A 23,846-nucleotide genomic window follows, 5' to 3' on the forward strand; every position below is an offset into this window, starting at 1 on the left:
GGGGAGGGGAGAAGAAGTGATGAGAGGTGGTTGGGTTCCTGGTGAGCCACTGACTTGTGGGCCCATGGTGTATGACGTGTCATCCCCGTGTTGGGGTGTTGGAGAGAGAATAGATTACCTACGGAAATTCTCGATCGACCGAACATCGATTTCGTGGAAGGGGTATAGTTTCTTATTGACGTGGCGTCCCTACATGATCGTTTCTGATTTCTTTGGGATTATTGAAAACTGTATAGTCATATTGGATTACTGAAAACTGTATACTCATGTTAGTGACTATCAAAATGGTCACAAAGATGGAGATCATTACCATCTATGCAAGCATTAAATGTTTAAATGCTCTAATTGAAGACAGCCTATAGCCATCACGTCGTATGAGTTATCTACAACATTAGCTCCTGATGACATGGAAATATATTAGAGATAGAAGCTATCTATACTATTAAACATGTCTTATATGTTTTCCATGTGTTTTAGTGATTGCTCCATATCTAGGAAGGGGACTTTCTTCAGATTTCCCCTATTTACAGTGGTCATTTTATCTTTTCTACAAACTAGTGCAAAGAAGGCTTATATGAAAATTTATTCATTTCAAGGGCACCACAGCTGATGAGAGACACGGACAAAATACATATCATGTGGTCTTTGTGGAGCATCATCAAATTCGTGCCATCTGCTGTTCGTTGTACCTCAGCAAGAGAGGGGAAACCTTCGAAGTTGAGTTTACCTGATGAGATCAAACTAGCAACCAATTTGACTTTTTTTAATTAATTAGTAAGATAAGACTAAGAGTCGCTCTATTAATAGTCACCGTACGTAAGTGTGATAATTCAGTCATCGTGGATCTTGCCATGTGAAATTTGGAAGCCTAGATGGTTGGGAGGTGGGTCCTCCAGCCAGTCTTGTTTTTTTTAAAAAAAAAGTCGCCTCATCTATCTGCTCGTGCGTGGGAGCCCATGCCTGTTACAAAGCGTGGGCCAGTACACGTCCGCAGAAATCCTATTCTGGCCCATGAAAACTCTCATGGTCACATGGACCGGCCATAATCCCATCTTGCCCATTAAATATGAGGTCGCAGGACTAGTCAAAATTGAACCGACTCATATGAAAATACTGTAGATTAATAATTTCTGTGTACAAAAGAAAGCCCTCATTTGTCAATCGTCGTCGCTCTTCGGTATATGATATCCATTTACCGTAACAACAACCTAATGTAGTTAGATTTACCTAAACTTATCAAGACATATAGCAACCAGTTGAAACAAGTGAATTATCACTCTTACTCCTCATCCCTCAACTTTAGTTTTTATTCATTGGGTTAAACTGGTCAGTACATGTTAAGTCACATGGTATCTAAGCGACATAGTATGTATTAGATGTCTCGATTGTCCGTTCTGATATCATGCTGAGTTAAAAATGTATCAAGCCAATTCAACCTAAAAGTTTAAACCAATGAGAAAAAGGACACCCAATTCAATTGTACTCAAGCAACCGTCGATACATAAAATGATATCCATATACCGTAACAATTATCCAATGTAGTTAGATCTTTTTTCTTTTTTGATGATAATGTAGTTAGATTTTACCCAAACAAACTTTTCAAAGTTCCCTGGGTGCGCCACTGCTGCTGCTCTGCTGGTCCCTTCAATTCCCTTGGATCTCTCATATCATATTTGTACTGTACATGCATGCTGCCCCTGCATCCTGCATACCGGGGCACGGGCACAGGTGAGACCACACATCCACAGCAGATGCACAGCAGAGCAGGTAACTATGGATGGATGCAAGTGGCTAGTCCCGTATAGAAACCCGTTTTCTAGTTTATTTCTCACATGATAGTATATGAAGAAAAAATAAACTAAAAATAGGATAAACGGGCTAAAAAAATTCGCTTGCCAGTCCCACTTGCATCTCTACCGGTAACGGCTATGCTACCTATTCTATTCGACATTTCGATTGGAGGGATGCTCGGGCCCAGCGACAGTGACTAAAGCAACAGCGCTACCACTAACAGGTGGGGACACAAAACCAGTACACCACGCCTAGTGCCTGTCTCTGTCTGTGGCCCTCCGATGCTCACGAGATGCACAGAAATTTTTCGGAAACACAGGCAAAAAAAAAAAAAAAACCGTCCCCACACTGTCACAAAGTGGCCTCCAATCAGGATTCACCGTACCACCGGTAACCGCGCGGTTACCGCGGTTATCAGGCTTACCGCGGGAGTACGGTAATATAAATACCGCGGTAACCTACTTAAATTCAAATAAATTTAAAAATAATTTGAATTTTGATGAATTTTGCACGGTTTTGTACGGTTTTTCACGGTTACCGCACGATAACCGTGCTTACCGCCAGGGCACAGTAACCCCGATCCCGGCGGTTTGGGAAACCCTGCCTCCAATCGCCTACTCCCTTCGTACCCCAAAATACAGTAACATTAGGCGTATCCTATTGATGTGTCTAATCTGATTCTAGGTGTTATTGTATTTTAGAATTGAGACAGCACTGCATAGTACTCCCTCCGTCTCATAATATTGTTAGGAAACGATAGGCGAACAAACGATAAAGAACAATAGATCAATCACAAAAGACACGAGATTTAACGTGGAAAACCCTCCCAAAATAGGAGAGAAAAAAATCACGAGCGCCAGCCAGCAAAATATCTTCACTATATCTGAGGTGAGGTTACATCACCGCACGGCGGCTTACAAGAGGTATATATATATAGTGGAACCCTAAAAGGGATGATGATCCGTACCGTGGGGGCTCCGCCCCCGCACCCCCGGGCGTCCCCAGGCGCACAGCCCAATGGGCCAGCTTCAGCCTTCGCTCCGCTATAGCAGAAGCTGGCCTTTATTAAGTGCAAATGAATTTGGATCACAACTCAACAAATATAAGGGATTTTAAGTTTTTGCTTGTACTGTTTAATCACTCGTCTTATTCAAAAAAAAATTGTGCAAATATAAAAAACGAAAAATTGTGTTTAAAGTATTTTGGATAATAAAGTAAGTAAAAAAAATAAATAATAATTTCAAAATTTTTTGAATAAGACGAGTGGTCAAACAATGTAAGCAAAAACTTAAAATCCCTTATATTATGGGACGGAGGGAGTATAACTTTTACGATGTGTGATTTTGTTTGAAAAAATAATAGATATGTACATTATGTGTCATATATCTACTTCCACTTCGTTCCAGAATGTAATGTAATGTGTTTTTAGTTTGATTCTATATTGAACTTTTCTGCCATCGACCAAATGTACTTAGTAAAGTACACCAACATTTTACAGCATCAAATTAGTTTAGTTTCATTACAGTTCACTATGAGATATGTCTTGATATATAGTACTTATTTGCCACGGTATATGTTAATTATTTCCTATAAATCTGGTTAAAGTTAGATAGCATTTGAGTTAGGATAAAACTTTAACACCTTAATTTGGATGGATGAAGTACCGTTTAATTGTCAGTGATAATGTGGTGCAAATTCAGGCATATCTTGGATTCAGAATTTCAAATCCTTTCCCACAAGTTTAGATCGCCTGCTACTTCAGATGATTATCAGATCCCTAAAAAGGGAGAGTTTCCCATTACAACTGCAACATCAACATGCTCTATTGCAGTAGAAACTTAACATCAACATTTGCTTAATCAAATAAAAAGTTACTCATATTGGTAGAGAATGAACTTTAGTAAAAAAATCATGATATTAGCTCTAACTGCAGCATAGCCTAGCTGCACGCGTTTAGTGGATGCTAGAAATGAATAATCCAATCAGTGTTCCAAGGACACAGTTACTGCTACTACATATATATGCATTTCATATCATGGGCACCATGCATTATTGTCATACAAACGTTCTACAAAATCAGCAGACTACAATCAACAAGCCTAAATGAAATGCTAATCTTAATCAATATAATTAATAACCTAACTCTATTCAATTCTACCATCACCAAAATGCAAATCAATCTAAGTTGCCTACCAATTCATGCACAACACTACCCACATAAATTCAGCAAAATCATCACATAAGCCACACAAAATTAAGGGAGGTGAGCACACACTGAGCCAATTGTGATGATCAGAATGCTAGCTGCCACATCAACACAATCTAGCTAAGATCAGAATGCTGAATCAGCTGGACCACGACGGTGGCGCCTAGCTCGTCCATGGCGGTCGATGGACCTCGCCTCACCCGTGGGGAGGAATAGCTCGGCCTCAGGGCCGACATTGCACTCTGATGGAGGTGTAGGATACCGAAGACGATCATAGCAGTAGCCGTAAGTCATGTACTTCGTCCTGAACCTCTCCATCGCCGATCGCTGCCTACCAGACATGGCCACGGCATTGTGGATGTTGGCAATGTCCGGTGTGCACATCGGTGCACGGGTCAAGGTGTCCATAGCGCAGCCATGGAGCATGAGTTCCGAAAACTCTGCGACGAAAGGGGCGTACTTGTAGTTCACCTTGTACCGGCCACCGGAGGTAGCCCAGCTGGAGCCATCCCAGATTGTGGCGTACAGCGACATCGGTTTGGAAGGGAACTGAACTCCCATGGATTTGGTCCTCTGAACCTCCCGGATTGGAGTCTCATCAATGTAGAATCTGCAGAGAGACATACAGTGAGATAATCATATGATAAGAACCAGCAAGAATGAGAATGGGGAGGGAAACTAACAGTGCTGAGAGGAAAGGAAAAATAGGAATAGATTGGAACATTCTAAATATGCCTGAAAATCTCAGTATTTTTTTTTTTGTGAAACAATGATTCATCCACAGTAGCATACATGCGTATATCGTAAGTTAGAACAGTAGAGTACAAAACATAACATCCAATATAATTGTTGGTCCATGTATGTTTCTTGGCATTGAATGGTTTGTTATTAGTCAAATACATAGTCACCTACTTTGTTGTCTTCAAAAGATCTGTACTGCATACGGTTATGCCATTATGACCATGGGAAATTTCAAACAAGTACTACAAGAGACAGCTTTCCTGACCTGTACTGTTGATATCATAAGTACTACTAACCAACAATGTCCTGAAGTTAGGTGCTCAACTATACAAACTTCCCTAGCATGACCACAAGTAATTGTGCCAAGTTGTACATTTTGATTTTGAAACCCCAGCATATTAAATTTCTGGGTGCAAATTCCCCTAAGCTGTGCTGCATTTTGAGTCTGTGGTTTCAAGAAAGGGAAGGGATGGAAGATGTCATTTTGGATGCATGAACATGAACATGTGAAAGCACATGATGAAAGTGGTTGTGTGGTGGTAGAATGGTAGTGGTGACAACTTTTTCAGTTTCTCTTCTCTAGTACATGACTCCAAAAGTTTTGCCTGTGACTGATCATAATAGCTTTCTATCATTGTCGACAAAGCAGGTTTGCAATGAATGGTAGAACAAGAATCTTGGCGGAAGGATCAGGTGGAGGATGATAGATCATGCCAAAGACAAAGGATGGAATGCTTAATTAAATGCGGAAAGTAATTTTATGCAGAATGAAATGTGGTGCTGAAAGAGTTGCATTTGGATGTTTTAGATGGTTGAATCATACTATATTCAAACAAAAGAAGCATTGAACCCCTTTTACTTTGAAATGCATAATTACTCGACGATCTTTTGTGGGAATACCATTTAACTCAACTTGGGTCATGAGTAGAGTACATTATTAAAGTGGCAATAATCCAAGGGAACATACAAGCTGTAAAGAATGAGAAAATCACTCCTCTCAATCATGGAGGAGGATAAAGTAGAGGGGACAAGGAAAAAGGTACTTGAAGGTAATAATGGTAATTATTGATTGTTTCAGTACATTACATGAGTAAAAGGACAACCAGATCAAACACAACAGATATAATAGTGCCATCTTCATGAGTACAGATACCATCTAAACATCAGTATGCTTATAGCTACAAACTCATATTAATTCTATGATTATGGTAATGGATTACACATTACAAGCAAAAGTGTTTATTTGAAAATTTTCGTTGCAAAAGCAACAACTGTATCATGAAAAATTTCACTACAAGAGCATGTTATTTCTGTGTGCCCGCGCTATTTGCTACCAAGGTTTACCTTTTCGATTTCGAAGTAAAAACCGCTCCTCACTGGTTTACCGAAATCCAACCGAAAACCAATAAAAACCGATGATTTTCAGTCAACACTGTATTAAAATAGGCTAATACTGACCGGTTTCCACAAATCGAGACCTAGCAGTTTCACGAAAACCGACCGGTTTTCGCAAAATTCCATCGGTTTTGTGAACCCTGTTTGCTACATCTTTAACAAATTACCCTTCTTGAAATAGTTCTCAGTTTTATTACTCAATACATGTTCTTGAAATAGTTCTCAGTTTTATTACTCAATACATGTTGTTACTCAATACTATTTATTCAAAGCATATCGCATATATCTTTGATTTATAACAGTTAATTTTTACCTTCTTTCTGTTGTTCAGATTCTTAAAGATTTACACCTCGTCGCAAAGTCACAAAACGAAGATAGTAATGTGTTTCAGTGCAAGCGATTAATACTACTCAGATTCATGATGGAAAAATCACATTATCTTTAACAAAACAAGTCATAAATAAAGGATAGATGAAAGGAGAATATACTAAAAAGCTTGATCATAGTATTAACCAATCATGCATGAATGTGATTAAAAGTAGGGGGGGGGGGGAGTTTCCTTACACGATCCAGTCATGGCTCCAAAGAATGGCGTAACGATGGAAATCCTCCGTCGGATCAAACCACAGGCCATACCTCTCCTCCCTGCCGACCGATGTACTGCCATTGCCATACACGTTGGTCTGCACTCTCCACTCCCTCCCCTTAATGTTCCCTAGGAACTCAAAGTCCAGCTCATCATGCGTCTTCTCATACACATCGCCATTCGACATCTAAGTAAAACCACAGTAAAATTAACATTGTGACTGATGATGACCATTTCAGATACAATGTTGCAGAATGTGTTTGTAGAACTGAAACACATAATGTATTATGCACATCTTAATCAAACAGTATGCAAAGCCATTTTGTGAGATGTTCAGAAGTATGCAGGTATAATGCACAACTGAGTTGTGCATTTGATGAAATATGCAAATAATAATTACCAACGGTAACATATTTTTTTTACCAAACAGATTAATGGAGTACAAATTTGGTTCTGGAAATCAGAAATCAGAAAGAAATGCACTGTCCCTGATAGGGGTATATATCAGCAACATTGCAAGAGGAAAGAAAGAGGAGATATGTTACATAGAAGGCGACGACGACACCGGCGGCGTAATCGGGCGGCAGCTTGATGCTGGCGCTGAAGAAGCCATGCAGATACGCATCCTGCGACGCGAATCCGGCGCCTGAGACAACAAAGCACACAGATTAGATTATCCATCCAATCCAAGAACTCAATCCACAAAGAGAATCCGAACCACCAAGAGGCAGAGAGAGGAGGAGCAACCTGTGCGCTCATCGAGGGAGATGCGGACCCGCTTGCCGTCGCCATGGAGCGCGAGGTTGGAGTCGCCGAACAGCTGCGTGTACCCCTCCCGGAACGACGCCGCCGCCGGCCTCCGCAGCCTGGCCGCCATGGCCAGCACGGCCTCCTCCTCCTCCTCCCCAGCGGACGCCAGTAAGGGAGATAGCAGCAGCAGCAGGAGAAGCAAGAAGCACCGAGAGGCGGCCATGGCTTTGCTTGCTTCTTGATGTGCTCTGCTTCTTGCTTTCCAATGCTCTGGTTTGCCCTGTGCTTGCTTGCCTTCCTTCTTGGTGTGTGTGTGTGTGGGTTTAATAGAGAGAGAAAGGAGATTATCTTTTCTGCATTTGGTGGTGTGAATGCAGGTGCAGCAGCAAGCTCACTCCATTGCCATTGGTGACCTCTTTTATGGGCACCTGCAAGTCTTGCTGCACCCTCTCTCTCTCCTCTTCTCTCTTCTTTCTCTCTCTATAAGGCAGGTTGCATTTGCATTGCATGAGAGAGAGAGAGAGAGATTTTGCAGTGGATTGTGTGCAGTGGTGGCAGAGTATGTCTAATAAAGAAATGAGATACTACACTATTATTATTTGGTATAGTATCAAATGGATTATTATACATTTATTATTTATTTAAAACATCATTGGAGTATCTCACACATTAGACATTACCTGTCCTTTTGTCTCTAGCAATGCATCCATGGGCTCTCATGTGAGAAACTGAGAACTCACAAGGGGGAAAGTTTTTACTACTAGTTACTGTGCTGATTGACCAATCACTGTAGAAGAATCTTTTTTTGTTATATGGCCTAATCTTTTGTGATTTTCTTGGGAACTTCTTTGGTTGTATTATTATATTTAGTGCTATCTATCCTGATGAGTTTCATCTGTGGGTGGGATATATAATCAGTTGGGATGCAATGCATGCCTGGCATTTTGATAAGCAATTAATGTACAGGGATTCTGTCATGAAAGTCTACCAAATTTGGCAAGGAGAGGACCCTTTGCAACACGGTACACCAATAATACCTCAAAGTTGCTTGAGTTAAATCTAGTGGGGAAAATCCTCAATGTAGTATTTGGATTTAGAAAAAAAAAGAGTCCATTTTACTCCCCTCGAACTATTTTATCAGAGCACTTAATCTCCTAAACTATTTGTTGACACATTTTAGTCCCCAAAATATTTTAAATGTTTCACTTCACTCCACGAAGTATTTCTCTTTTTTTTCTCTACATAAGTCATATTTTACCCTGAAATTTGGTAAGAGTACTTCTCAATATTTTTTAGAATACTTTTTATCATTGTTACATAGGATGGCATCTCTTATTGATTTAAACTTCAAGATTAAAGAGTTCAAGCAAACAATCACGAAAATATTTGAAAACCTGTACTCCTTTAGAAGGCACTAGTTATGGTGGCAGTGAATTTGCCACTGCCACCCACCATTCTTTTGTAACTTTTATAAATTAGTCCATAATATTTTATGATATTCTGGAATAGTCTAGTATTTGTTTCAAATAAGTGAATACCATATATTTAAATAACCAAACAAGTGATACTAACATATTTGATAAAAACGTATTTTATCTATAACATATTATAATATATTTTCTTTTACCCATAGCAAAACATGGTCATTTTGCTAGTATTTTAGAACTTTGACTATGTGTCATCTATGGCTCTAAAAATCATCTTGAATTACAACTTATATAAATATAAAGAAAAAGGAGAAATATTGTTAGGTAGTACTCCCTCCATTCCAAATTTATCTACATATTTCATAGGTACACCAAGACCAAGAAAAACTAATAACTCTCTCATACTATATTTACTCTAGCAACAAACTCAATGCATGCACCATCCCCAATATTTTCTAGCCAATAGCAAATCAAGATATTGCATGTGGGTTATAAATATTTGTGTGCATGGATGCATGCATCAATGTCCATTTACTCCAATGCACAAATAACGAATAGACTCAATAAATGAACACAAATATGTAGATCATTTAGGAATAACCTCAGAAAAATTATATGTAGATCAATTTGGAATGGAGGGAGTAAAGTGGATCATTTTTAATAGTTTAGGTGTGAAATGACCTAAAACAATAGGGGGAACTGATCCAATGAAATAGTTCGAATGAGTAAAATGATTTTTTTCATTGGATTTATCATAGTAATTATTCGTAGTGTGTTCATGGAATAAACGGATTTAAATAGGAAATTTCAGTCCCATGGTAGTACATTTTTAGATAATGCAATAATATTTTTACACTTTTTCCCCAAAATTGGATCTACCATACTTATATAATTGCACATCACTAAGTGTAGTTATTAGGAATTCAATCTCTTCTATCATGAAGTTACATTACCTCTATGACTTTTTAAAATGTTTTGATCTATGCTGCATGTTAGATAATACTAAGAGAGAATCTATTCTATACCACTGATAAGAGAGAATCTATTCTATACCACTGAGTTTGATCGAGTTCAACGATTTGCCATCGACATTGTCTCCTTCTATAATATACCGACGACTTTATCAATTGTTCTACAATATGCCATTGGGCTGGACATTCTTTTCAAAAATACCCAAAATACTCTTAGAGACATACAAGATTAACAATTGATTTATCTCATTAGAAGTTTCAAAAAAATATAAAATTTTTTATGTGGCCTCGTTACACAACATGGAAGTTTGTATACATGTTTCAAGTTTTTTCTGGTATATTTAGATTTTAGAAAATAATATTTTTATGTGGTATATGAGAGAAAATTTGTTTATACGAGAGATAATAGCACAAAAATATCTTATGTAGTGTATGAAAGATGATTTATATTAAAAACATCAATAAAATGTATTTTATATAGCATATAACAAATGAGTTATATATTTTTTTACAAAAAATATAAATGTAAAAAACTTGAAACTTCTATACAAACTTCTATATTGTGTAAGTAGGCCATATAATTTTTTTTATTTTTTTTTGAAACTTCTAATAGGATAAATTAATTGGTAACCTTGTATGTACATAAGGGTATTTCGGGTATTTTTGAAAATAGTGTCCAGCCCAATGGCGTATCGTAGAACAATTGATAAAGTCACTGGTATATTATAGAAGGAGACAATGTCGATGGCAAATCGTTAAACTCGAACAAACTCAGTGGTATAGAATAGATTCTCTCTAATACTAACCATCTTTGAGTAAACCCACATTTATTTCCAATCATTTATAGGCTTTGCATAGTTATTCTAAGGTGCAGATTGTCTAATTAAAGCAAAAAAAAATCTTCTTGCACTCTAATGTTTAGCATTTCATCATGCAATTTTTCCGTAGTAAAATGCAGGAGTCCCATATATATTTATCTCTACTCTTGGCACCCCTTCAGGGCCCCTTTGAATTGCAGGATTCAGAAAACAAATGAATAGGAAAAACTTAGGAATTGAATGCCATACTTATTGGATTCCTATGGGATTTTGAAACACAGGAAAGTCTTCAAACTGTCGTTTGATTAGCACACAGGAAAAACGCAGGAACCTTAGACACATGAAGAGGAAAACATGAGGTGAGACCTCATGCTTATTTTCCTCCAAAATTGCTCTAGTAAGGTTCATTCCATAGGAATTTCAAAGGAATTGATAGGAAACAATCCTTTGTTTTAAAGGGCTCTATAGGATTATTTCCCATAGGATAAAATCCTCTAGAATTCCTATGGTTTTTCCTTTGAATCAAAGGGGGCCTCACAGTGGGAATTTACCTCACTGTAAATACAACTTCACATGATTTACCTACCTGGTGGCTAATAAATTATGCATGACACCCAACGTGTAGCCTTGAATGTGGGTATTTATTGCCAAGAGACCCTTGTTCTTGGTCATTCCAACTTTCCAAGGATCAGAGCATAGCATTGGATAGGATTGCGCTCCAGTAATGATCCAACTACCTTCCTTCAAACATGAGACGATCATGGGGACGGCGGTTTAGTTGCTGAAATATCAGATGGATACTCATCAATTCCTCATCATCTCATGTGCTCATGGTACAAATTAATCGAAGTGACAATACCATATAGTACTATGCCATATAGTAGGGGTATATGTCTGCATTCATGTGGCAGTACTGCAGGTTTTGGAACGTAATAGTTATTCAAGGGTGAATGCCAACATATGTCTGACCTGATCACCACCAAGAATCCAAGATTCATGAAGAAAGGATTCATACACAGCATGCATGTTGATCGTATGAATCCCTAAGTTCTAAAATAGTTATATTGCAAATTCTTTGCCAGAATAGTTGTCACTATAAAGTACTAATCGTCCCCTCAATCACATCTTATTCAAATTTCTTTCTATTGTATCCTCAACTACCCTTCCGCTTCTAATCAATAAGGGTTACTTTAGTCTTTTCTTATGAAACCTTAATTTATCCTAAACAACCTAGAATGACAAGTGTTGTATTATATACTTTCGGGTCTGTTTGATAGAGCTCAAACTCCTAGATTTAGCTCCAGGAGTTGGATCTGTAGTGGATCGGAGTTGTGGAACATCCTAAAAAAACCCAGCTCCACCTCTAGTTTATTCTGTGAGAGCGCTCCATCCATCCCCGTTCCCATTTTAGATGGAGCTGAAATTATTTAGCTAGACTCTAGCTCTAGAGCTGTGCCAAACAGGCCATTCATTTGTCCTCAAAAGACACTTCAACTTTGACTATGAATCTAGACGAACATTTTCTTTCCAATATTCATATAGTGAAAAATGAGGTCTACAGTGAGAAATGAGGTCTTTTGGGGATGTAGTACATGCAGAGGATTGAGATCAAATGCAGTTGCTATTGTAACTGCACAATAGCAACTGCACACAATCGTGGCCATTCGTTTTCAGATCCAGCGGCTCTAGATGACTGCTACAGTAAAGGCATAATATAGTACATCCCTGCTACAGTATTTTTGCTACAGTACCACTTCATATCCTGACCTTCCATTCTAGATCATTTGATACACATATAACTGCTTAAGTTACACTTATAATAACAACTGCACAGGATCTTGATCCACATGCAGAGGTCTTTCACAGAGGTTTTATAGTTTTCGTGTTGATTAATTTGTAGCTTCAGGGAAAAAAGATTTCAGGGATCTAATTAATTTTCATAATTTTTCAATCAGCTAAAATTGTACATTTTGTACAACGAATTCTGTTTTTCTTATTCATTCTGATCAGCCATTTTTTTTTCTTTTGTGCAAGTTACCTCTCTTGCATGACACAAGCAAGGCCTGTACTGTACTCACATGCATGATGATGACAAACTAGGGTTCAAACTTTGGCAACTCAATGTCTTAGGTTAATTATAAATTAAGAACACATGGCATATATTATGTATCTAAGTGTATCAAATGGTGCTACCTTGTGCCCTATTCTAAACAACTTAATTATGTAGATAATATAGATTATTACTACCACTTTCAAAAGTATGATTTCTCAAAAACCTTTTTACATAAGTATTGCTTGGACAACATTTTCTAAAGATATTTTTTTACTTTACAATATATCATTATTCTTATGAATATTTTTATTTATTTATAACCTACTATATCTCTATGTCATAGTAAATGTATTTCTAGCTTTATTGAGGAACACCAAAGTTGTTTCTTCTTAACCTTAACATCTGCTTAACAACTAGAAATACTTATATTTTGGAATAGAGAAAGTACATTAAATAAGGGTGTGATTCGAAGTGAGAGAGAGGTTAATTAGAGGTAAATGAAAAGAAATATGACAGGAGGTGATACACACTTGTGGTAATGTGAGATGTGACAAACTTAGTCATCAATCAAATAACCCCTTAATACACTTATTTTGATAGGGAGGTAGTAGGGCACATCCTCTAAGCCTAAGGGTAGTCCCAACTCTCCATGTCACGTAGTGTTTAGTATAACATTATATATATCACTACTACACAAAAGATTTTCCTAGATATGGAGTCATTTAGATTGCAGACGGATCATAACTGGTCGCGTCTAGGAAAATAGGGTCCATTTTCGCGTGCGGTCCATTCAAGAGGACCGCACGGAAAAATTGAGATTTTTTCTGTGCGGTCCTCTTGAATGGACCGCACGCGAAAATGAGCCTATTTTCACGTGCGGACCTATTAAGAGAGCCGCATGCAAAAATACCCACCCTTTCTTTCCCTCCTACCCACTTTAAATTTTCCCCTCTTTCTCTCCTCTTCCCTCCTCTCCTCTTTTTCTCCTCTCCTCTTTTACTCCTCTCCTCATTTTCCATGTCGTCCTCTCCTCTCCCCGAGTCCTGACTGTGCTTGGCGGCCGTTCCCACACGGATCCGGCTACCGGCCGCCCTCCCCTCGTGGGATCCCGCTCCACTCCCCTCCCCTTCCTTCCTCCCCAGATCTGGCGGAGGGGAGCGGCGTTGGCGGCGGTGTGGCCGGAGGGGAGCCTGGAGGCCGATGGGAGCACGGAACCAGCGGCCGGCCGCCCTCCCCTCCCCCCTTGGGATCCGGCTCCCCTCCCCTCCCCTTCCTTTCCTCGCCAGATCCAGCGGAGGGGAGGGGCCTCGGCGGCGGTGCGGCTGGAGGGGACCGCGGATGCCGACGACGGGTGGCGCGGAGGCCGGCGGCGACGACGACGAGGGTGCGGGCGGCATCCCCGGCCGACGATGACGAGGAGGCGGCGAGCGGCGCGGAGGCCGGTGGCGACAACGACGAGGGCGCGGGCAGCGTCTTCGGACGACGACGACGACAAGGAGGCGGTGGCGCTGCCGGTGGATTTTTTTTTTGAATTTTTTTTCGGATTTTTATTTTCCCATGTGGGCGACATAGGCACCCGCACGCGAAAATCGCGATTTTCGTAGACCCTTGGGTGCATACGGGCCGCCTATCTGCATGCGAAAATCAGTTTCAACCGCACGAAAAAACCCTTCTCCTAGTAGTGTATGTTTGTCACATAAAAAAACAAAGTGGCAAAAGAGTTAACAAGGAGAGAGAAGGAAGATGAAATCATCTCTCATCAAGAAAATAACTTTAGGCATGAAGCAAGAACAAAGAGAAAGGGATAGGTGAATGAAAGAAGAGATAATTAAGAGAGGTGATTAGATAATAATTTATTTTGAATAAACCATCCACTGAGTTTTATACAAACTCTATATTTATACAATAATTTATGAGTTAGGATCGACCTACTCCATCTCTTCCAGTATAATAAATTTGAACATACATACATTTTTCTCTTTTAGATCACATTCTCTACTAGGTTTGTTTTTTTTTTTAACGAAGGGAGGGACTACCCTAAGGTTGAGGTCTTGACTTTTGTTGAAATTAATTGCTGAACAATTTTTCTCATCTTGTCTCCCACGAAGGGGAAAAGGCTGACGTGGCTGTGACCTGTGACTGGCATTCATGTCAGTAAGCAGAGTGCGTAGCCGGTAGCCGTTTGATGGGCCGATATATGACCCATGGAGCCGATGAGTGACGTCCTACCAGGACTTGTACAGCGAGAAGAAAATACCGTTAGGTTCAGCGAGTAAAATCAAATCGTTTTCCATCGCTTAGCGTAAAATCTCCATCTGTCCTAAAAGTAACTTAGCTTGATATTCTGGTTTATATAAAAAAATAAGTTATTTCAGATGAAAGGAGTAAAAATATATGCAGTAGTAGTTTAAAGAGTTAAAAGTGCTATTGTGCTCTGCGTTCAAAAAAACAGTGCTATTGTGCTTGTCTCCTCTCTTGAAAATACTTTTAAATTTTGTAGGAAGTTTGAAGGTTCAACAAATTGCATTAATAATTATGCCCTAGTCTTTATAAGTTCCTTCCTCTACCACTGTTTTTAAGTACTCCTTTCGTCCCTAAAAAAACGTATCTAGAATCAGATGTAATATTATGTATGTTTAGATTCATAGTACTAGAATATGTCACATTCGGTACTAGGCTAATTTTTTTATAGGACGGATAGAGTATATCCCTAGCTACTAATTACTGGTGGTAACATATACAGTATGCATCTATACATATGCATGCATGTCACAAAGCTAGAGCGGGTGTGCCCTACCATTTTCACAATCACGGTCACAGCCTGCGAAATATTCCAAGCAGAAGCAGCCTTGTGGCATGAGACAATAGTACCTTGCAACTTGCTAATAGTGTAGCTCTAGCTAGCAGCCACTTTTCTCAAATTCATATATGTCAATTCACAAGCAATAATGTATAGTACATCCACTCTGTAGCTCAGGCGCCGTTTAGGTCCCATCCTAAAATTTTACACCCTGTCGTATCGAATGTTTAAACACCTATATGAATTATTAAATATAGGCTAAAAAAATAACTAATTGCACAGATTGCGACTAATGTGCAAGACGAATCTTTTAAGCCTAATCCATGATTTGACAGTGCGGTGTTACAGTAAACATTTGCTAATGACAGATTAATTATTCTTAATAAATTTGTCTCGCGGTTTACTGACGGATTCTGTAATTAATTTTTTATTAGTGCCCGAACACCCCATGCAACACCCTATATAATATTCAATGTGACACGCCAAAAACTTTATACCCTAGATCTAAACACCCATTAGCTAGCTCTCGTTGCCAGCTTCGTTCTTCTGAAACAATCCACAATTTTTATGTGCTAGCTAGGTTTGATCTGATTCGATCTCAAAACAGCTGATCTGAATGTGTTCAACCTAATTAGGAGTACGTCATATATTTTCCTGATTAAGATGCATAATCTATTTTGGTCTTCTTCATCATATTTTTCAAACTACTAAACGATGTTTCGTGTAAAAAATTTTTATATGGAAATTACTCTAAAATATCAGATAGATCTATTTTTCAAGTTTGTAAAAACTTAGAACTCAATTAATTATATGCTAACGATTTTCTTGTTTTTGTTCCCTAACTGTGTTCTCACCTTCATTAGAAACGAACACCATCACTGGGTATACCGAACCGATTCCTTGGTTGTTTTTAGCTGAGTTTAGCTATATATGTATATCCACAAGTCGGTTATGGAAGCAGCTCCTCTGATGTAATGTCGCAGGACGTGAGTCCCTAATAAATAGGGTCCATCCTTATAAACCCACATATCATATATATATATATGTGGCTCTGATTTATGTTAGAGGAGCCTCATCGGAATCGGTCAGCCATGCATGGAGGAAACAAAACCAATACTGTTTAGGTGTAGACGTACGTACGTTGCCTGGGCGTTGGAAGCCAACATCGACATGGATCAATAGAGCCAATAATCGATCGATCGATCGCCAATAATCGCATGGCAGTCCACAGCGGCATACCACTACAACAAAACAACCCAAAGAAGACATCTTATTTATAAGATAGAGACGTTTTATTTCGTCTCCCACAGATAACTGAGACGCTTTTATAAAGCGTCGTAGGATCGTCTCTGTTTGCACCATCTCAAAATTATGGAGACGCTTTTTAAGCGTACCTATATTATTTAAGACGTTGCTAGAGACGTGTAAATTGCATCTCTACAAAATATAGAGACGCTTTTATATAGGCACGCACATCTTAATATATTTGATATTAATGCTTTCATCAGGGCTCGAACACAGCACCTGCAGGTTGCATAGTTTATGCACTAACCAAGTCATTAACGTGACAATCTTGAAGGTAAATAGATAGTTTTTTTTTATATTACAACTCTGCAAACATGCGTCCTGTAGCAGTACTCTTCTTTTTTAATCTGAGACTGAATATTAAATATTTATTTTTTTGTCCAAATAATTATAATATTATTATAATGGTATTTGATGATGACGATTAGAAACATTGTGTTTATTTTCTTCTTTCTCTATATAAATAATTATATATTATCTAATAATGATGACACGGATATAATAAAAACGTCTTAAAACTCATTTCTACACATGAGACGTTCCAAAAACGTCTCAATATTTGTCTCTAAATGATTTAATTTTGTGCTAACCTGTAAAGCGTCTTAAACTATGTCCTCAACTAATAAAGCGTCTCAAACATCGTCCCTATTTCAATTTCACTTATAAAAAAGAGACGACTTATAGAATGACTTAAGTGAAACGTCTTAAAACAATGGTTTTGTTGTAGTGTACGTATGTATATGTCGTTATTTAATTAGGTATATATAGTCATGCATAATCAACATCATATATGTCCCTGACCTACCTAAACTTGCATCCATGCAAATATGCTTACCCATATGTGTGTATCTGTGTGCCGTACATCCCGTGAAGCTAGCTAGATACTTCCTCCGTTTCGAAATGTTTGACGCCGTTGACTTTTTATCACATGTTTGACCGTTCGTCTTATTCAAAAAATTTAAGTAATTATTAATTCTTTTCCTATCATTTGATTCATTGTTAAATATATTTTTATGTAGGCATATAATTTTACATATCTCACAAAAGTTTTTAAATAAGACGAACGGTCAAACATGTGCTAAAAAATCAACGGTGTCAAACATTTCGAAACGGAGGGAGTATATATATTGGGTACCATTAGCCACACTGGCTAGCTAGCAGCCGCATGCATGATCCATATAACTCCACTATTTAATTACTTAATCGATCAAATAGACATAATATGATATGATTAAGCTAGTAGTACTATGATCTCTCGTGATCGAGTTTGCATGTATAGCTAGCTAGGGACCTTCCTTGTCAAGTTGTCTCAGATTATATAACCTTCGTTACAATCTTAACTAAGGTTTGGTTCATGCATCTCACGTTGTTCTCCCTCCGATTCTTTTTTAATTGACGTTTTGGATACGATTTTAAATACCAATAAATAATTATACCAATAAATAATTAATTCGGATTCTTATTCTTTTTTCTCATATTAAATATATTTGGGGTGACACAATTAACCAACAGTCCCTTGCATCTCACCTTGTTACAGTCTTGGTATAACTCCAGTTTTTATAGGATCATGCATATTGAAGCCATGAAGAGTAGATATTTAATTTCACGGGATTTTCGTTCGCGAGACTTTGCAGTGCTTATTTTTTTTCCTCGCGTGTTGAACTTTCGTGAGCCTATTTTTTGTTTGTTTGTGTTTGGTAATGATTTTTTTTTGTGTGTGTTTTGCCACTGGTTTTGAGTATTTTGGCATATGTTGCTATGCCCTTTTGGCGATTAAACATCCTTCCTAATAATTCTCTATTTAAACCCATGTAACCTAGGAGTAAGAACACAACAACATGCACTTGAACCCAACCAGAGAAACTAAGTAGCATGGACTTGAGCCGCCAGGGGGAATTTGGGGCTGAACCAAAAGAAGAAATGATCGCTGAGATCGATCTAAACATGGACGTATATTATTGATGACGGCATTGGTAAGTGTTATATACTTCTTGTTCTTGGCAATACAACCATGTGCTTGTTTGTGCAACCACAAATTTTACGCAATCCTTTTTGAGCTAACAATTGCTTCTTCTTTTTTTTTGTTTGGGGGGGGGGGGGGGGGGGGGGATGACGATATGTCAATGCTCTTGTAGGTGGTTTTGATCTGAACTTTGAACCACCCCATGTTGGACTTAACTTGAACTTGGAGCTGGTAGATTATGAGAATTTTGTCTAAGGTGGGATCGTAATAATGAGCATGCAATCCACCCAAGCTATCGCCAACAACAATGTTATCCAAGGTAAAAGATGACATGAATCTTGTTTTTCTATTTTGTTGTGCCTTGTTGCCCCATGTTAATGGTTTCGTACAACTTTTTATGTGGGAAAGATACTCCAAACAATTTAAGAAATCGCATATATCAAGTTTTGTTAGTAAAAAACACAAATGGAAAACTAAAGAGGTATGTTACCAAAGAAGTTTTTTTTATACCAGAACAATTCGAAGTCCATCTTTGCACTGTTTGGCGTTTATGGCAGTAGGTACGAGCATCCTCGATCAAAGTATTTTGGTTGATGTTTCTAGTAGAAAGGTGTAGCAAAGTGGGCCTAAGCGAGTTCCATTGGATTTAGCACCATTATGCAATGTTCCTTTTAAGAATAGAGCAACATTAGAAGATATATGTACGTTAACAATGCTAGATATTAGTCAATCCAAGCTATTGAGATATACTACCTCCGTTTTTTAATAGATGACGCCGTTGACTTTTTCTCACATGTTTGACCATTCGTCTTATTCAAAAAATTTACGTAATTATAATTTATTTTGTTATGAGTTGTTTTATCACTCATAGTACTTTATGTGTGATTTATATCTTATACATTTGCATAAATTTTTTGAATAAGACGAATAGTCAAATATATGAGAAAAAGCCAACGGCGTCATCTATTAAAAAATGGAGGGAGTATACAAGAAGGTCAACTTGTGCGTCACTCAAATAGTATAAAGCCACATTTAACAGATGCAACAAGAAGGCTAGGCTACAATGGTGTGTGGATATATAATTGAACATATATGGAAGCATGAATGATAATCCAAGGTCTAAGGGGATGCTTGATGTTATTTTCACTAATGAGAAATGGTTCTACCTTACTATAAAATTAAATCAGAGAGGTATTACATGCTTCCAGATGAGGGATGAGCCCTTATGTACATGCAAAAGTAAGAACAACATCCCTAATTAAGCTTATTTTCTTGATTGTAATTGCTCATAGAGGAAGTTTGCATTTTTTATAGAAAATTGGGTGTTTTTCTTTGGTTGCATAGGGAAGTAGTGTTAACCGGCTAACTAGGACAATGGAAGTGAAGCCCATCACTTCAATTACTAGGGATCTCCTTAAACGTGCTAACAGTAATCGATCTCCTTGATCCTATCGCTCCAGCAATACCATCCTTAATTTGGCCACCATTATCTGAACCTTTTAATTAGTCTTCCTCTAAATCCGCCCCCTAATTCCATGCCACTAAAGAGAATGTCGTCACTTTCACCATGAGCATGGGTCGCCATATAGTGGAAGGTGACTCATTATCGCGGTATTAGATTGAGTGAGAACAACAGAGGGGGGGGGGGGGGGGGGGGTATGAGCAGGAGATGGAACATATATATAATACTCCCTCCGTCCCAGAATATAGCAACCTAGGACCGGATGGGACATATCCTAGTACTACGAATTTGGAGCGGTTAAACATTTGGTGGGTATTGAGGCCTTGACGCCCGCGTCGCCTCCCGCTCGGGCGACTCGGGCGGCGACCCAAGCCACCGCCGCCGCCGTTCTTCCCTCCTCCCCTCTGCCTCGCCGCCGCCTGAGCAAACGGCTGGCAAAGCCGACAGCTTGCTAGGATGGCGGCGGCGGCCACCCTAGATCTGGCGCGGGCGGATCTGAGGGTGGAGGCCGGCCGGAGTTGTGCCGTCATCGAGGCCGGAGGCGTGCAGGGTGCGCGGGCGACGCCGGCAGGTGGACGTGGTGGCGACAGGCGGCGCAAGGGCGCGGGGTTGGCGGCGGCAGGCGGAGACGGGAGGTGACGCGGCGGGGTGTGGGCCGCGGTGGTGAAGGCGGCGGCGACGGAGCCTGCGACCTCGGGCATCACCGGATCCGCGTCGGCCATCGCCGGATCTGGAGCCAGGTGCAGGAGAGGAGGCGGGTGGCGGCGGGGATGCAGTGGCGGCGGCAGGTGGCGGGGATGCTGGCGAGGGTGGCGGGGATGCAGGCGCGGCTCTGGTGGTGGTGGCGCGTGGAGGATCGTGGAGGCGAGGCCGGCGGTGTGGAGGCCGGTGCAGCCCGTGGAGATGCGGTCGGCGGCATGGCGTGGAGGCCGGTGCGGCGCGTGGAGCGTGGAGGCCGGTTCGGCGGCGTGGAATCGGGTCCAGCACGTGGAGCATGGAGGCCGGCTCGGCAGCGTGGAGATGCTGCCGACAGTGGGAGGCCGGTTCGGCACGTAGAGGCGCGGCCGGCAGCGTGGAGGCTAGCGACGGCGCATGGATGTGCGGCTGGCGGTGCTGGTGCTGCGACGGAGGCGGTTGCGAGAGGCCCTTGTTGGCGCGGTGGCAGCCTCCAGCTGCGCCCACCGGCGTCTTGGCGGCGCTGCAGCGGGCGCTTGTGGCGACGGTTACTAGCCAAGCTTCGACGACTGATCCCTTGGCTGCCTTGGCCGGTTCTGGTCAGTGCAGCAGAGGAGTGTGGGTGATGGCAGGTTGCGTCGAGGGTTGACTGCTTGTGAGACGTCGTGGACTATTGTGTGGCCATCGATGTGGGGGTACTTGTGTGGGTAATGTGCAGACGCTGGCGAAAGCCTTGCCGTGCCTTTGGCCGGTTCGATGACGATGACGGCGTTGGCGCCGTTTCCCTTCTTGAAGGCGTTATCATGGCGCTCTCCCATTTGCCCCACAAATCTCCAGGTGAAAACCTTGCTCCGGTTCAGACGAGCGGCGGCGGCGTTACGCGTCGTGTCCTCCTTGGGGGCGTCGCTTCGGGGAAGTTTCTTTACATCGATGACTATTGATGCTCTCTTCGATTCAAAAGCTTTCTTTCCTTGGTGTTCGGCGAGGCCTAAGCCTCTTGGGTCCGCTTCGTTCTGTGGTGGACGACACACTCTTCGGTTGTTTCTACGAATTAAGTCGGAGCTGCTCGTTGTTGGGGTGCAGCGACGCTTGGCAACGATGACGTGTTGTAGTCTCTTCCAAAAAGTTGGTGCTGGCCATGTGAAGGAAGTGGCTCTTTGGTGGCTTGGCTGATGTCCATTGTGGATGTCGGAGCTGCTTTCACTTTGGTGACTTTTGTGGCTTCAGTGTCGCTGCGGTGGTGAAGTCGGCACTGCTGGGTCGCTTGGGCGGCTAGCTCGGCAACGATAACACCTCTTCTGTGATGTCGGGGCTGTTATGCCGCTTTTGTTAATTGTGTAGTTAGGTCCCATGCTCTCTTCTGTCTGTTGGGTTTCAGCCGGTTCCCCATAATTAACCGTGCAGCTGTATGGTTTTCGGGCCCGGTTTCCCTTATAAACCGGGTCATTGTCTCTTGTCTGTACAGTTTCTCCCTCTCTTAATATAAAACCAGCATTGTTGGCTTAGGTTTTAAAAAAAAACTACGAATCTGGACAGACTAGGATATGTCCCATCCGGTCCTAGATTGCTATATTCTGGGACGGAGGGAGTACATATGTATTTTGTTTTGAGGTACTAAGGAGTATAAGTAAGAAGCAGTTGGTGAGAAGTTAACGGTTGAGAATAAAAGGCTTAAAAATATTGTCAAATTTTAGATTGGATAGGATGCCAGTTAATATAGGTGATAATTGAAAAGGATCATTTATACTGAGAAAAATATCACGAGACATGCGAGTATTGCCTGGCCAGCTAGCTAGATTGGGGCTTAGAGCTCTAGATTCTCACGTACTGCACATTACAACACTGCATGTCTGAGATTCTGAGTCATACTAGCGTGTAAATCCCAATGAAATCAATTCACTGAATTTGTCGCATTTCTAGCCTTCTTTATTTTCCTTTAAGTAAAGTACACGGCCGGTCCTTAAAGTTGGAGCGGGGTGTCATTTAGATTCATAATCTAGGAAAATCGTCATTAGGGTCCATAATCTTGTATAAGTGAATCATTTAGGTCCAAAGCGCCTCTGGCCGGGCTGACTGCCTTACGTGGCCGTCCACGGTGGCAGCATTTTTGCATTCTAGCCCCCCCCCCCCCCCCCCCCCCCCCCCGCGCGCGCATCTTGGCTCTCCCATTCCCGATCCAACCATTCTCCCCCAACTACTCCGAGGAAGGGCGACGATTAGGGCAGAGTCGGCGATTGGGGTCAGGGTGACTGGAGACGTGTTCTGGACGACGCGTTGGGCCGCCAACCGATTGGGCGCCATCATCGGAGGCGTCGGAGGCGCGAGATGGACCTCACCTTGTGAGATGAAGGTGCACCTGCACCTGTTTATAGTGAGTGTCGTCGTCATCTTTTAATCCCTTTCATTTGGCAAGTTTAATCTGTGATTGAGAGGTTTGGAAGTTTGTTTCTTCGAGAAATTTGGGACTTTTGGTCAGTGGCAGTTTTTTCTAGGGTTTCATCTAGCATGCAATTAGTTGATTTTGTGCTGGTAAAGGTGTGCTTTTTAGCAATTGTGATGTAATGTTGGGTTTAGGGTGTGTTTGGTTTACGGTCAAGGCTGGATAGAATATGGCGGTCCATATTTTGTTGGATATGGCGATCCAACTTTTTGTTTGGTTGGGTGAATATGATGATACAGTTTTTTGTTTGGTTGTAGGGATGAAGGTGGATTTGATGATCCAAATTTTTGTTTGGTTGGAGGGAGTAGGGTGAATGAGTAGGTGTGGTCACCTCTCACTTAGAGAGGGTGAGTATACCCCATCAAATTTATATATACTACGAATCACAAATTCCCCAACAAATCACAAATTATATATATACTACAAATCCACATAGAGAAAAAAAGAAAAAGAAAATGAGAAA

General features: G+C 40.6%; 1 protein-coding gene across 1 annotated transcript; it reads right to left on the minus strand.

The window, feature by feature from the left end:
• Positions 1-3,310: 3,310 nt before the first annotated feature.
• LOC127752428 (probable xyloglucan endotransglucosylase/hydrolase protein 28) lies at positions 3,311-7,968 on the minus strand. The gene is made up of 4 exons (XM_052277772.1): positions 7,467-7,968; positions 7,265-7,365; positions 6,698-6,906; positions 3,311-4,607 (listed from the first exon to the last, which is right to left on the minus strand). The coding sequence occupies exons 1-4, from the start codon at positions 7,690-7,692 to the stop codon at positions 4,124-4,126; spliced, it is 1,020 nt and encodes a 339-aa protein (XP_052133732.1). The 5' UTR covers positions 7,693-7,968; the 3' UTR covers positions 3,311-4,123.
• Between the last annotated feature and the right edge of the window lie 15,878 nt (positions 7,969-23,846).

Source organism: Oryza glaberrima, chromosome 10 (assembly GCF_000147395.1).
Source record: "Oryza glaberrima chromosome 10, OglaRS2, whole genome shotgun sequence".
In the NCBI taxonomy this organism is placed as follows: domain Eukaryota; kingdom Viridiplantae; phylum Streptophyta; class Magnoliopsida; order Poales; family Poaceae; genus Oryza; species Oryza glaberrima.